Here is a 13665-nt window from a genome sequence, read left to right as displayed (position 1 = left end):
TAGCGCTAGCATGAGGAAGACCACCTGAATTCAATGCATTTTTATGAGTAGTTTTAGTGCATATATATTTGGTTTATAGTCCAAACTTGCCACAGTTTGCCACGCCTAATGTTAGTCAAGTCTGATTATTTAGAATAGAACCAGTCTTGTGCCTAAAAATATAGTTCCTCATGCCACGATGACTCAACAATACGTTATAATATGTGGCAAGGACATTATTGCTAGTTAAAGGTCTAGCATTAGTCTAAGCTTGCTGGTGCTACTATTACCTAGTACCGTCCTTCGGGTTGGCTTGCTGCTATTCCACATTGATTTCACCCAAAAACTTGTCCACACTGCACTCCTCGTGTACCCTAGCGTGCACAAGTTTTTTTTTTTGAAATAAAAGTGTGCACAAGTATTTTCAATGGCATTGACCAATCACACACGTGCCGGACAGCGTTCACCCAATTATCTGGACATTTCATACTGAGAGGAATATGCAACTGCAAGGAAAAGTAAGCACAAATTCAGAAGAAGAAAAACAGAGCATGAAAAAGGAGTTGAAAAAGCATTGGACTGAAGGTGCCAACCACTCCCCTCTCGAAGGCGACCAAGAAAGAACTCCAGCTGCACCAGTTCTGTAGCGTCGGACTCTCCTCCTTTTCCAGTTTTCCCCGCGTCTCCTCTGAGCTCCGGCGAGAGAGCCCGCCGCCGCCGACGAACTTCCGATGGCGACGCCTCGGAAGCCGATCAAGCTCACCCTGCCGTCACAAGAGTCCACCATCGGCAAATTCCTGTAGGCTTCAGCTCCCCCTCGCTTTCTTTCTGTGGGTTCTTTTCTTGTTCTGCTGAATAATTCTCAGGTGTTGGTTGGGGTCTGGGTTCCGGCCAGGACGCACAGCGGGACGTTCAGGGACGGGGATCTGCTCGTCAACAAGGATGGCCTCCGCATCGTTTCGCAGGGCGAGGGAGGCGAGGTAAGCCACCTCTGGACTGAGGATTAAAAATTGCGTCATTGCATCATCCGCTTGGAGATCTTAGGATCGGGATCGTCAAATTGGTTATTGTAATGGTTTATCTTCATGATGACATGAATATAGTAAGCAATTGGGTTGTGATTGCTTTTGGCAGGTAGAGATAGTCAGATAAGAATCACATTTTAGTAAATTGTTGTTGAGCTCTGTTTGTTCGTGGAATCGGTACGTCTATCGCCGAGAATCAGGGTCTTGCTCGGTGATAATTCCATCGCGTTTCTTATATTTCTTCACGGTAACATAAGGTAGTTGGCAAACATGTAGATATTTTGGGCAAAGTTCTGCAATAACAGCATTTCTACTTCAAAAAAAGTTCTGCAATTGCAAATATTGTTGTTTCTGTCCCCCTGATTATCTAATTAAGATATTGATTAGGGAAAAATACATGTAGCTTTGTGGCTCTTGACGCTTTTTTCATTTTGATGAGTGGGACTCTGTCCATTGGTTATCTAATTAAGATTCTGATTTAAGGAAAATGATATGTAGCTTTGTGGCCCTTGATGCTTTTTTTTCGGGTTTGATGAGTGAGACACAAATAAAGCACTAGCTATAAATATCTCCAGATCCTATGGCCTACAGAAATCATTGGGTGTATTCACTTGCTTATAGTGAGAAAAATGTGTCTCATGCCACTGTTGTTGCACTCTTTATTTATTTGTTAAAAGTTTTCGATACTGTTCCCACATTCTTCAGTTTTTCCTAGTGACGTGCTCAAAATATTCTTCAGGCTCCTCCTATAGAGCCACTGGATAGTCAATTGAGCTTAGATGATCTAGATGTAATCAAAGTGATCGGGAAAGGTAGCAGTGGAAATGTGCAATTGGTCCGCCACAAATTTACTGGGCAGTTTTTCGCACTGAAGGTATTTCCGAGACATTCATTCTTTGATGCTGCTTATTTATGGTTCTTTCCACTTTATTTATCCTTATTCTTCATTTGATGATCTCTGTATTGCATCAATTTCGTAAGTCTGCCTAACTGTTGCAAAGGGTCTTTATCTCCACTAGTCTGCCATTGTGTTTGCAGGTTATCCAACTAAATATTGAGGAAAGTAGACGCAGACAGATTGCCAAGGAGTTGAAAATAAACTTGTCAACACAGTGCCAATATATTGTTGTGTTTTATCAGTGTTTTTATTTCAATGGTGCCATTTCTATTGTTTTGGAATACATGGATGGTGGCTCCCTTTCAGATTTCCTGAAGACTGTTAAAACCATTCCTGAGGACTACCTTGCTGCTATCTGTAAGCAGGCCAGTGACATGTGGCAGAAGCTACACATAGTTTCTCTGTTATAACTAAAATGCTACATTAGCATTTCACGAACTTTATAATTGAAACTACACCACGTTTCTTTTGCAGATACTAAAAGGACTGATGTACTTGCATCATGAGAGGCGCATTATACACCGAGATCTGAAACCATCAAATATATTGATAAATCACAGGGGTGAAGTAAAAATATCAGATTTTGGTGTAAGTGCCATTATTTCTAGCTCCTCTGGACAAAGAGAGACATTTACTGGCACATGCAACTACATGGCGGTGAGTGCAAGTTTTTAGCTCACAATTGTGTCGTCCAGTTTGGTGTGAAATGCTGTCCATTTTATTATTCTGATGACCTAAAGCAAAAATTCTGTTCTTGACAGCCAGAAAGAATCAATGGAAAGAAACATGGTTATATGAGTGATATCTGGAGTTTGGGGCTAGTAATACTGGAATGTGCAACCGGCAATTTCCCATTTCCTCCTTGTGATAGCTTTTACGAACTTCTCGTAGCTGTTGTTGAACAACCGCCACCATCTGCACCATCGGACCAGTTTTCACCAGAATTCTGCTCATTCATTTCTGCATGGTAATCATACTGCTCCGTTCCAATGGTGTCTATAGATAACTTAGCTGTGATCGAGCTACTCATGTTAGCGTTGTTTCGTTTTCATTTATAATTATCAATGTATTTTAAAACGCCATCTTAGAGGCATTTCTAGCTCATGATTTTGTTGCTCAAGTCGAATTGCCTATTTTATACTTTACATATGCATGTAAAAAAGTATGTAGAAGGTAACTTTAATGAAGCTTAATCATATGTTTCCATCTATTATTGTTGTGTCTTGGTATTCTGTATCTGTGGTTTGTCCAGCTATGTGATCTGTCCAGAGGAGGCTATTCTCTGATGTCTATGTTTTATCACGAACTTTCAGTATCCAGAAGGACGCTAAAGATAGGTCATCAGCACAAGCCTTATTGGTAAGCCAAAAAACGGCTTCATATCTTCATGTCGTTTCAAGCATCATCTTCGACTTACCTTACCCTCCCATAACTGTTGTCATCGATGCAGAACCATCCATACCTCAGCATGTATGATGACCTGCATATAGACCTTGCTTCCTACTTCACTACAGCAGGATCTCCCCTCGCCACCTTCAAGTAATAGCAATGTCCTTATCGTTTCTTTGTATCCATTTGTGTACAGAAGTGACACAATTTCTTTTACAGTTCCAGGCAACTCTAAATTACTGTCCTGCAAAGGGCATGACAACCAAATGCAGTCATGCGTGTCATCTGCTGAAAGGACTTGGTAAAACGTTTGGAAGTTGATGTGTAGAACTGTAGCTTACTGACGCTAATGTTCTGAGTTTCGCTTCTTCTTCTTCTTCTTTTTGGATAAGGCTTGGGGGTGTGTAACGAGCTGTATTTGATCTCGTCTGTATCATGTTTGTGATTGGTTCCATCAGTACATACTAGGTAAACCGTATGCTACGCCGCGCCCACTTGAAAATGTGGAGCAAAATTGTTGATGCGTTAATGGTTACGTATGCGTATAGAGCAGGAAGAGAGGTACGCTAAAGGGCGTGGCAATAGGTTGATTGTTGCGTATGGGCCGAAAGGAGCGAACGCCAAATTCATGCCCCGCATCGGGCTTCCTCTCTCCGGGGTGATTGGGTTGATTGTCTCCGCGTATGGGCAATGGACTAATTGTTTCCAGGACACGTGTCACGCCCACAATCTCCAGCCCAGGCCACCCTTCCTAGGGTGTAGGGATGGCAATGGGTACCCGAAACCTGATGGTTTTTTTACTCCATTAGGGTACGGGTTTGGGTCAACTTTTAGACCTGTGGATTTATTAATGGGCACAAAGTTCTACCCGTTGGGTTTATGGGCATAGGTTTGTTCATACAATACCCGAACCCGTGAACCCATGAGTTTTTTAAACCCGATCCAATATAGAGCAATTGTTATTTTATTTTGTGAGTTTATAACAAATTTAACATCTCTTTCCTTCAATTCTTATTTTGGTGAACCCTTAAATGGTGGGTATGGGTGTTGTCGCTTTGCAGTTGTCGTGTTTGTATATGCATATGATGGATTTGTGACTTTGTATGGTGTTATGATCATTTAAATATAGAGCTTGTTATTTATATTTATATTTCCTTTTGTAATTTTTAGTGAACATAGATTTTTTACTCATAATACGCTATAATGATGTTTACTATATTAAACTTATTGATCATGAAAAAAAATTGTATAGTAAAGTGTAGACCCACGGGTAACGCGTGGGTACCCGCTAACTCGATGGGTTTGGATTTGAGTAAAATTCTAAACCCGTCACGGGTATGGGTTTTTTAGTGGATTCAAATATTTTTCATGAGTTTGGATTTGGGACGACAAAACCCGATGGGTTTAGACATTTGCCATCCCTACTAGGGTGTATAGGAGTAAGAATATATATGACATACATGTATAGAATTTTAGGATCAATGAGCACTGAAGACTGAAGTTTTGCCTATCTGTATATTAACAGCACTGTTTTCTCCTGTTTGTTTCACCTTGTAATGTGTTGGCTCCCTCGCTCAATACAATTGTTACCTCAACTAAATCTCTCTGCCTCTCTCTCTCTCATTCCGGCGCGTGGCGCGCCCCCATCCGGCGAGCAGCACTGGGAACGCGGCGGCGCTCTGGTGAGGCGGGGGGTTGCGTGGCCCCCATGTCCCGGGGGGGGGGGGGGGGGGACGGTCCACCCCTGGGGTCACCGAGAGCCGTCCGATCGGACATCTATGGTCCTGATTCTGCAGAACAGCGTCTGGACGTTCGTTTTCTTGACGCGGGGGCCGCAGGGACCAGGTTGGGGGAGCAGCAGGGCATGCTCGCGGCGCCTCCGGCCACCGCGCTTCCTCAGCCAGCCGGTGGCGCCGTGGCCCGCCCGGAACTTGATCGACCCGCCGTGCCGTGTCCGCGAGCGAACGCGTACCTTGGCTGCCACGACGTCGACGGCGGCTAACTTGATCAGCGGCGGCGTGCGCTCCGTGAGTCTCTGGCGATGACGTTTTCGCCCTGCAGGGTCTCGAGCAGCGCCCGGAACGCGGCCGTGCTCTGCCGAGCCGAGGAGCGACGCAGAGGCGGCACCCATGCGGCCATGCCTAGGCTGCCCCTGGGTCCCTGGGAGCCGTCGGATCGCGCATCTGTGGCCCGGATCCGGTGGAGCAGCGACCGGACTCGTTCGTCTTCTCGGTCAGTAGCCGCGCAGGCGGTGGTCTGCTGGTCTGAGCCCCGGTGGTGCGCGCGATTCGCGAGAGCGTGGCGCAGCGTCGGTGGCGGCCGGCGTTGCGGGCGCCCGGCCGGGGAATCAGTGGCGGCCGGCGTTCCCCTAAGCTCGCTGCTCGATGCGATGGTGGCGCTGTACGACGCATGACGCCCGCGCGTGCGTCACCGCGGCCTTGAGCAGAGAGCGCCAGAGCGGCCTTGATCAGAGCCTGGTGTAAACGACGCGTTCCTCAGGGCGCACGGCCTCGGCCTCTATGGCTGCGGCGTCGCGGACACCTGGACGGGGCATCGGCGCGGCGGCGTGCCCCTAAGGACGGTGATCGATGGTCCTCGCTGAGGACCCACGTATCTATTGGTAATTGATGTTGTGTTGAGGGCACCAGGACTAGCGATGCGGTAGTGCGCTCAACAGCTTATGAAGAAGACTCGATCAGGATCAAAATTTCTAGCAAGACGCTGGAGAGCCAGCTTTGCAGCAGCTGACAGACAGCAACTGGCTTTGAAACTGACATCTGTGCTCAGTATCAGATGGAACACGGGCTGCACGAGAGACTTGGAAGTAAAATCTGTTTTTGGCCATCCAACTATTATTCAAAAACGGGCATTTTCGATCACTCAAATTGTCAAAATCGGACGAATTTTGCCATTCGGCTGATTTGAAGGTGGTTTGGATGGCCAAATCATACACGATTAAAGTTTCAACAAATTGTACGCACATTTTGACATTTATACATACTGATGCGACACCATATTACATCTCTAAAACAGAAGATAATCTTCCACTCGCTAAAGTTTAGATCTAACTGCATGTGCTTGATCTCACAAATGGCATTTCCAGCTTCAGACAAACACATAGGCCTTATTCTCGATAGCGCCTCACCATGGTAGTATCAGTTTCCAATTTTCCATTATATGATCCTACCCATCCCACTTCCACACTCCAACATGAAATGTCTGTGCGTTGTGAACCATGTGGAAAATTAAAATGTCTGTGCGTTGGGCTTGCCTCAGAGAGCTAGTTCATCCTATTTCTTGTTCATTTCACCTGAAATTTGTCACTGCCTTGAAGTAATGAACCCTATCTTTCTTTTTAGCAACCGTGTCTAAGCGCGTTTTTCATTAAGAGGAGTAATAAACCGTAGTATCTTATAGGTACAATAGCGCACGATGTGAACCACCCCTGAAATTCATTATTTTGACTGAGTCCCAATTTGTTGGTTTCACCAAAACTTATTTACCACCCAGTGTTGCATTCCGTTGTTTTTGTTTTTATTTTTGGAGCTAATGCACCAGCAAATCTCTTCATCCTACTACACCATTTGATTGCTTGCAACTCTAGCAAGGAGATAAACAGTATCTGATCCTCTCTGAGGCCAGTGTCATGCGACGTGCTTTAACAAGTATGACGCTGCTTCTACGGGTCCAGGAGTTTGAGCACGACGGGGAGGCCCTGCAGCGGCTGCAGCGTCAGGAAGTCGGTCGGCGCGTGCACGTACTCCGGCGCCACCTCGAACGCGAACCGCCGCAGGACCAGCGCCAGCGTCGCCTTCGCCTCCAGCATCGCGAAGTCCTGCCCGATGCACGACCGCGGGCCGGACGAGAAGGCCAGCAGCGCGCCCGGGTGCGCCGCCGCCCGCCCCACGCCGTCGCGGAACCGGCCCGGGTTGAACTCGCCGGCGTCCGCGCCCCACACCTCCTCGTCGCGGTGCAGCATCGCGATCGGGATGGTGAGGACCGTGCCCCTCGGCACCTTCACGCCGCACAGGTCCGCGTCCGCCGCCGCCACCCTCCCGATCATGCTCACCGCGCCGTACAGCCGGAGCGTCTCGTACAGCACCATCGTCACCTGCAAATCACCAGCCTTGGTGGTCAGTGGATCGACCAAACACGGCTGCGAGCAAATAAAAAGGGCTTGGCTGCTTACGAGCTTGAGCTTGTTGAGGGCGTCGCCGTGGAGGGGCGTGTCGGCGCCGCCGCACTCCCGGAGCACCTCCTCCCTGAGGCGTGGCTGCCACTCCGGGTGCGTGCCGAGGAGGAACATGCCCCAGGTGAGGAGGTGCGCCGTCGTGTCGTGCCCGGCGAAGAAGAACGTCTTGCACTCGTCGATGATCTCTTCCATGCTCATCACCGCCTTGCCGCCGCCGCCGCCGGCGTTGGCCTCGAGCATGAGGCCCAGCAGGTCTGTGCCGTATCCACGGGCCTCCCCGGCGGCGTCCAGGCGCTCGCCGATGATGGCCATGAGCGTGTCCCGCACCTTGCGCTCCAGCTGCCACCGGCGCACGTTGGCCTTGGTCGGCGCGTACTCCATGCCCGGGACGCGGCGGGCGCTGGTGATGGCGGCGAGCGCGATGTGCTGCAGCTCCCGCTGCGCCAGGAACACCTCCTTCCCCCGCCGGTAGCTGCTCCCGAACGCCGTGTGCGAGATCACGTCGGCGGTGAGCTCCGTGAACTGCTGCCCGACCTCCACCGTCGCCTCGCCGCCCGCCGCCGCGGCGCGCGCCTGCCACGCCCGGATCACCTCCCCCGCGCACGCCGCCACGGCGCCCGTCATCATCTTGAGCTTGTCCATGGCGAACGCCGGGTGCACGACGCGGCGGTGGCGCGCCCAGTCCTCGCCCTCGGCGAACACCAGGCCCATGCCCAGCAGCGCCAGGATGCTGGGGCCTGGGTCGGGCTTCACGAACAGCCCCGCCTTGTCCGCGAGCACCCGCCTCGCCATGTCGTAGCTGCCCACGCACAGCGTCGGCCTCGCGCCGGCCCACGACAGGAACACCCGGCCGTAGCGCGCCGCCCACGCGCGGCAGTGCGGCAGCACGCGCGGGACGATGTCGTGGGAGCCCCGGGCAAGCGTCTCGCCGCCGGCCGCCGCGCGCATCGCCTTCACCTCGTCGTTGTTGCCGACGAGGAAGCGGTACGGCGGCCCGCGGACGCCCTGCCGCGCGAACGCCCGCGCCACGGCGCGTGGCCGCCACACCAGGTGCGCCAGCGCCGCCCACAGCCACGGGAGCAGCAACACGGCGAGCGCCGCGCCGACCAGCCCCGCCGTCGTTCCGCCGGCCATTGCCGTCGTCGTCATCCGAATGCGAAACCGACTCGATGCACCCTGCGGTGAAGCTGCTGAGATTTACATTTTTGCCCGTGTCGGAGTCGGCATATATATATATATATATATATATATATATATATATATATATATATATATATATATATATATATATATATATATATATATATATATATATATATATATATATATATATATATATATATATATATATATATATATATATGCAGCGGCGGCTGCAGAACGGCCATTCGAGGGAGCTTCGATGCCAACAGCTACTCTGCCATCAAGCATTTGGAGCTTTCTGAAGGTTCCGGCGATGTCACCGAGGGGGCGGCGAGCTTGTCGTCAGCTACCGAGTGCGACGGTCCGATAAGCACAAGATGAGATGTTCGTCGGTTTCAGGAAGAAGGCAGTTGCGAACCAACAATTTTGCCTTGCACGGTGTTCATGACATCATCGATGACTTAGGGCCAGGAGTGGGAAGGGCACTGGGGGAGCCATGGTGATGTTGAGAAAGTTCAGAGTTGTGAAGCTCGACGGGCACTGGCCAGAGCTCGACGGGCCACATGGGCCGACTCGCACAACCCGTACTTGGGCCTGCAAGCCCATATGCTTCGCTAGCCGGTACACACACATGGGCCTACACACACAACATCCGTGTGAAGCAACGAACGTAAAAAGCTTGGCCTCGTCGGCGGCCACTTCTTTTTTCTGACTGCCTCAACCTCCCGTACAAACGGTAGAGTATCTGAACTCACGCACCAACACATACCACACGCACACTTCTAACCCACTCACACCCCTAGTGCACAAGCTAAAACTACAACCTATACCTATACTTTCGCCGTTGATGTTGTTGCTCGTTTCCATTTCTGGGATGCGTGTTTCTTTTTCCGTTTTCCTTTTCTGGTTTCTTCGCAGCTGCTTCGCCCAAATCTGTGGATCAATGCTTCGCCGCGAAGTCTACTGTAGAATACTAGGTGGAGGCGTGGAGCTTAAAAAAAAAAGAATACTAGGTCTAGGTGTGGTGTGAACAGTAGTCTCGCTGCGTTATCCCGGTGCGTGCCGCGTGCGGGAGACGCGTGAGTGCGAATTGAGTGAGTCTGAAGTCTAGGTGAGCGAAACCCCAACGCTCCCCGCCGCCGCCATCCCCGCCGATGGCAGTCGCCGATCCCTCCGATCTCCACCGCCAGGTCCAGGGCCCCCAGCGCACCCGCCGCCGTTGGGTCACCCTGGCGATCCTCGCCGGCCTCGCGGTCAACCTCGCGCTCTGCGTCCGCCGCGCCGGCGGGGAGGACCGCGGCGCGCTCGCCTTCATCGGCTTCTCCCACCTCAACCTGCTCCTCCTCTTCGGCGCCCTCCGCCGCTTCGAGGCCTCCCCGGCCGACGGGTCCCCGGCGCGCGGCCGTGCCAGGCTCGCCGTGTGGCTGCTCACAGCGACGCTCACGGCGGCCTTCACGTGGCGGATCGGCGAGATGGTGCCCCTGCGCTTCGCCGCCGCGGCGTGGATCATGGCGGCCGCCACCGTCCTCGGCGGATTCTACATGCTGTTCCTCCACGGCGACAAGAAGTGATCGAGATCTATGCGAGAGCGAATGAGTGATGCGCCCAGTGGATACAGCCTACAGGCTCAGCTATGTGAATGTACAAATAAAAGTCTATGGATCCGACCTATGAGGATCGGAGGATTTGCAGGTACCTCCCGTCCCGTCTGATTCCTAGCCTTTGCATTCTGTTGATTTCGCCTGATGAAGCAAAATCTTTCCGTCGCTTTCACCCTTCGCGATTTTATCAGACAGTATAGGTAAGCTGAGATGTGCGAGCTCCACTTGAACAGATGCAAAGCGGCAGACTGGGAATTGGTCCTCTTCTTTTGGCCATCCGACTTAATTAAACCGGAGCCCTTGATGTATCGCCGTTCAAGTGATTGCAGGTCGCAGCACGCCGGCAGCAGTGAAGTTTGTTTGCAGGAGGTGGAGACGGGGAGATCTTGATCTTGCTGCCGCCCTTGCTCTTTCAGAGCTGTCACTACCAATTCGCAAGTCTCCATGTCCTTCCTGGTACTTTAGGAATCGAACAGCTAGGAAACTGTAGCACCAACGCTTCGCTAGCTGATTCTGCTGGCTGCCTAATAATAAGGTACTATCATGTGTTGTATACTACGCGTGTAGATATACTACACGATGGCCATTTTTGTGAGGAGGTGGATTGCTTGTAATCCAGCTGGCTAGCTGACGATCCAACCAAAAAAATCTCCTAGCTGGTTCAACTCATATGGCCTGATGGAACATCTCTGGAACGAGTTCACTGCATGCTATCTGATTATTACTTGTAAATTAAACAGCGGGAATACAGATAGAATCATAGAATACAGAGACACACCATACCGCCTATGCTCCAGATCGATACAGACTCGTCAAAGGTGGACGAGTGCGACAGAGCTGCAGTGCGTCTGCATGCGGGAGGACTATCTGAAAAACAATATTATCTGTGGGCAATCTTTTAAGATATACAGCACACACCTTTTCACCTGTAATAAAAAAATGAATTCTTTAAGTAACCATTTGACCGTTGGATAAATCGAATATAGCTACTATTCCGTCACTGTTAGTTTAGAAAAGTCTAGACACAATATTAATAGTGAGAAATGACCTTGTTACCCCTAATTAATTATAGCAATTGTTATTGAAAATCGTTCTATTTATTGTTCCCAAGATCATTAATAAATGCAAATGCATTATTGGAAATAGAAAAATGTCATCTACTGAAGTATTTGATTGGCTTCATACCTTTTCTTAATAATTTCTTGGTACTTGACATTGCTTTAATTAGATGAATCTTGTTACAATTTAAATTAAATGAACAGTCTTTGTAAGTAAAATTTAGAGACTAAATGTTGTGGGATGGATGGAAAATTAATTTGTCGCCGAATACTCCTACATGTTATGATATTCTTAACCAGACCTTTTAACCCTAGTTCCAGCGAACGTGAACCTCATGTAAATTATTACTAGTAAAATAGCAAAACGCCAGTGAGTTGCTATGGTTAAACAATCACTATGCCGTTTTTTAAAAAAAATTCTTACAAAGTTTTTTTTAAAAAAAAAATCTACTTACATTTTACATTGCACTTAATGAATCTCTACATATTCTCGATATTTCCTTCTACCCATGTACTCATTGCACCTCTGCCATTTTTATTTAACAATAGAGTTTCAAGAGAGTAGCAATGAAAATAGTTACAACCGTATTTTACCTAGAACACATCTTGAGATGGACATGAATAGAGGTGTGCACCTACAAGTAGGTGTAATTGCAGAAGATGAATCGTAAATAAAATAAAAAAATAAAAACAAATGGAGCCATCTAGCCAAGTCAGATAGGGGCCCGATCATGAAATACGTTTACCAGAAAAATTGTCTATGGAGAAACACACTTTCGTTGCAAACTGTATCCGAAGAGCAGGACGAGGCTGGCGTACAGCGCGACGACGAGGACCGTCGCCACGGCGTCGCCGCATGACCTGTGGATCGCCATGACCGAGTTCACGGTGACGAGCAGGAAACCGAGGGATGCGGCCGCCGCCGATGAGCCCATGGCGCTAGCTGCTGCTCGCCGGTGCTAATTAAGCTGCCTTGGAATGTCACGTATGTTGTTTGCAACGATGGAGATTATGGGCGCGATGGTGGAACAGTCCTATATGTATAACGGCTGTTCCTTGTGCTTACGAGTACTAATTAGCAGCAATGCAGTTGGAACTCTCATAAGCATGGCCATGCATGTCCTTCTCTTAATTTGCAAGCAAAGCAATCTTATCGCGGAACGGTCAAGGGGTCAACACGGGTGCAAGCCTTTTTCTTCTTCCCAGCGTCTTCGTTTCAACGCCACTGCGTACGTGGCAGAACGGTCAACACGGTACGGTATTTCATTATTGCCTATAACGTCCATGCAACATCGGGCGAAGCTTAGCTTCTAAATAAAAAAAAAATCGAGCGAAGCTCACACCAAGAAATCTAATTTCATTGACCTGCATTAAGCTTGCATCACTCTTAGGCCTTGTTTAGTTCCCAAAAAATTTCCAATAGTACTCGCCACATCGAATCTTTAGACACATACATGCATGGAGCATTAAATGTAATTAAAAAAATAATTAATTACACATTATAACTATTTCATACGAGATGAATCTTTTAAGCATAATTAGTTCATAATTAGACATTAATTATTAAATAACAACGAAACATGTTACAATACCAAAACTCAAACTTTTTTGCGAATATAGTCTTACATTGTGTTTGCATGGATCGATGAGCATCAGGCAACCTCTCCTACGACTGTGGCCGCGTCGATGAAAGTTAAATATCATTCTTCTCTGATCTGAAAACTTTTTTTTCTACTATTCAATTAGGATCTTTGCCGGTTTGCCTCGACAATGTTGAGTACATTATTTATGCTCCAGCCTTATCCATTCCGAGAAAACGAGAGGAAAACATCGATCAATGGATTACGTACGCTAGGTTGTCAGATCGATCTCGTGCCGTGCAATCCAAGGTAGATCAGTCTCCGTCTCCGTCTCCGTGGGGGCAGACCGTCGTCCCTGCTAATTACCTCGAGCTGCAGCTTCTAGTGCCTGCGGCTGTGCTGCTGATGACGAAGCGGACGTTGTCGATCGCTTTGGCAAGCTTTCATAGTGGCGGTGGCGTTTCTCTCTTGCGCGCGGCGGTGCTGGAGAAGCGTTGGGGAACGCACGCGCGCGCGGCGCCCGCCGAGCCAACGGCTTCTCCATCTCTGCCTTTGGATCACATGCGTAGATGGAGCGAGGAAAATCACCGAAATTTCAGGAAATTTCCGATATATCGTGTTTATCGCTGGGAGGGATAATTTTCTTACCGAAATTTCGTATAATGAATCGTCTAATGTGCTAAATTTGTGATATATTGATATTCCTTTTTATTGTTATACATAGAATTAGGATGCACGGTGTTTTAGAGATTGTTTCTAGCAAAAGTGTACATAAATAGTTTTTAAAATCTTTTTATTCG

At 48.8% G+C, this 13665-nt stretch overlaps 3 protein-coding genes across 3 annotated transcripts; 2 read left to right on the top strand and 1 right to left on the bottom strand.

The window, feature by feature from the left end:
• Positions 1–510: 510 nt before the first annotated feature.
• LOC120669772 (mitogen-activated protein kinase kinase 2-like) lies at positions 511–3826 on the top strand. The gene is made up of 9 exons (XM_039949617.1): positions 511–778; positions 875–959; positions 1744–1878; positions 2043–2267; positions 2377–2559; positions 2664–2869; positions 3216–3261; positions 3353–3441; positions 3511–3826. The coding sequence occupies exons 1-9, from the start codon at positions 711–713 to the stop codon at positions 3524–3526; spliced, it is 1053 nt and encodes a 350-aa protein (XP_039805551.1). The 5' UTR covers positions 511–710; the 3' UTR covers positions 3527–3826.
• Positions 3827–6857: 3031 nt separating this feature from the next.
• Positions 6858–8580, bottom strand: LOC120670982 (cytochrome P450 709B2-like). The gene is made up of 2 exons (XM_039951172.1): positions 7481–8580; positions 6858–7402 (listed from the first exon to the last, which is right to left on the bottom strand). The coding sequence occupies exons 1-2, from the start codon at positions 8429–8431 to the stop codon at positions 6971–6973; spliced, it is 1383 nt and encodes a 460-aa protein (XP_039807106.1). The 5' UTR covers positions 8432–8580; the 3' UTR covers positions 6858–6970.
• A 1078-nt stretch (positions 8581–9658) lies between these two features.
• Positions 9659–10992, top strand: LOC120670459. Its single transcript, XM_039950557.1, has one exon. It carries the CDS (start codon positions 9781–9783, stop codon positions 10195–10197), a length of 417 nt encoding a protein of 138 aa, XP_039806491.1. The 5' UTR covers positions 9659–9780; the 3' UTR covers positions 10198–10992.
• The last annotated feature ends 2673 nt before the right edge of the window (positions 10993–13665 follow it).

The sequence above is a fragment of the Panicum virgatum genome, chromosome 4N, assembly GCF_016808335.1.
Source record: "Panicum virgatum strain AP13 chromosome 4N, P.virgatum_v5, whole genome shotgun sequence".
Lineage (NCBI taxonomy): Eukaryota > Viridiplantae > Streptophyta > Magnoliopsida > Poales > Poaceae > Panicum > Panicum virgatum.
The sequence above is the reverse complement of the archived record's forward strand: the minus strand, read 5'-3'. Positions and strand labels throughout refer to the sequence as shown.

Excerpts from the sequence above, each read along its gene's own strand:
- LOC120670982 (XM_039951172.1), bottom strand. The coding sequence starts at position 8,431 with ATGCGCGCGGCGGCCGGCGGCGAGACGCTTGCCCGGGGCTCCCACGAC. Across the intron at positions 7,403-7,480 it reads CCCTCAACAAGCTCAAGCTC|GTGACGATGGTGCTGTACGA; the intron begins GTAAGCAGCCAA and ends GGTGATTTGCAG.
- LOC120669772 (XM_039949617.1), top strand. The coding sequence starts at position 711 with ATGGCGACGCCTCGGAAGCCGATCAAGCTCACCCTGCCGTCACAAGAG. Across the intron at positions 960-1,743 it reads CGCAGGGCGAGGGAGGCGAG|GCTCCTCCTATAGAGCCACT; the intron begins GTAAGCCACCTC and ends AATATTCTTCAG. Across the intron at positions 2,870-3,215 it reads TGCTCATTCATTTCTGCATG|TATCCAGAAGGACGCTAAAG; the intron begins GTAATCATACTG and ends ACGAACTTTCAG.
- LOC120670459 (XM_039950557.1), top strand. The coding sequence starts at position 9,781 with ATGGCAGTCGCCGATCCCTCCGATCTCCACCGCCAGGTCCAGGGCCCC.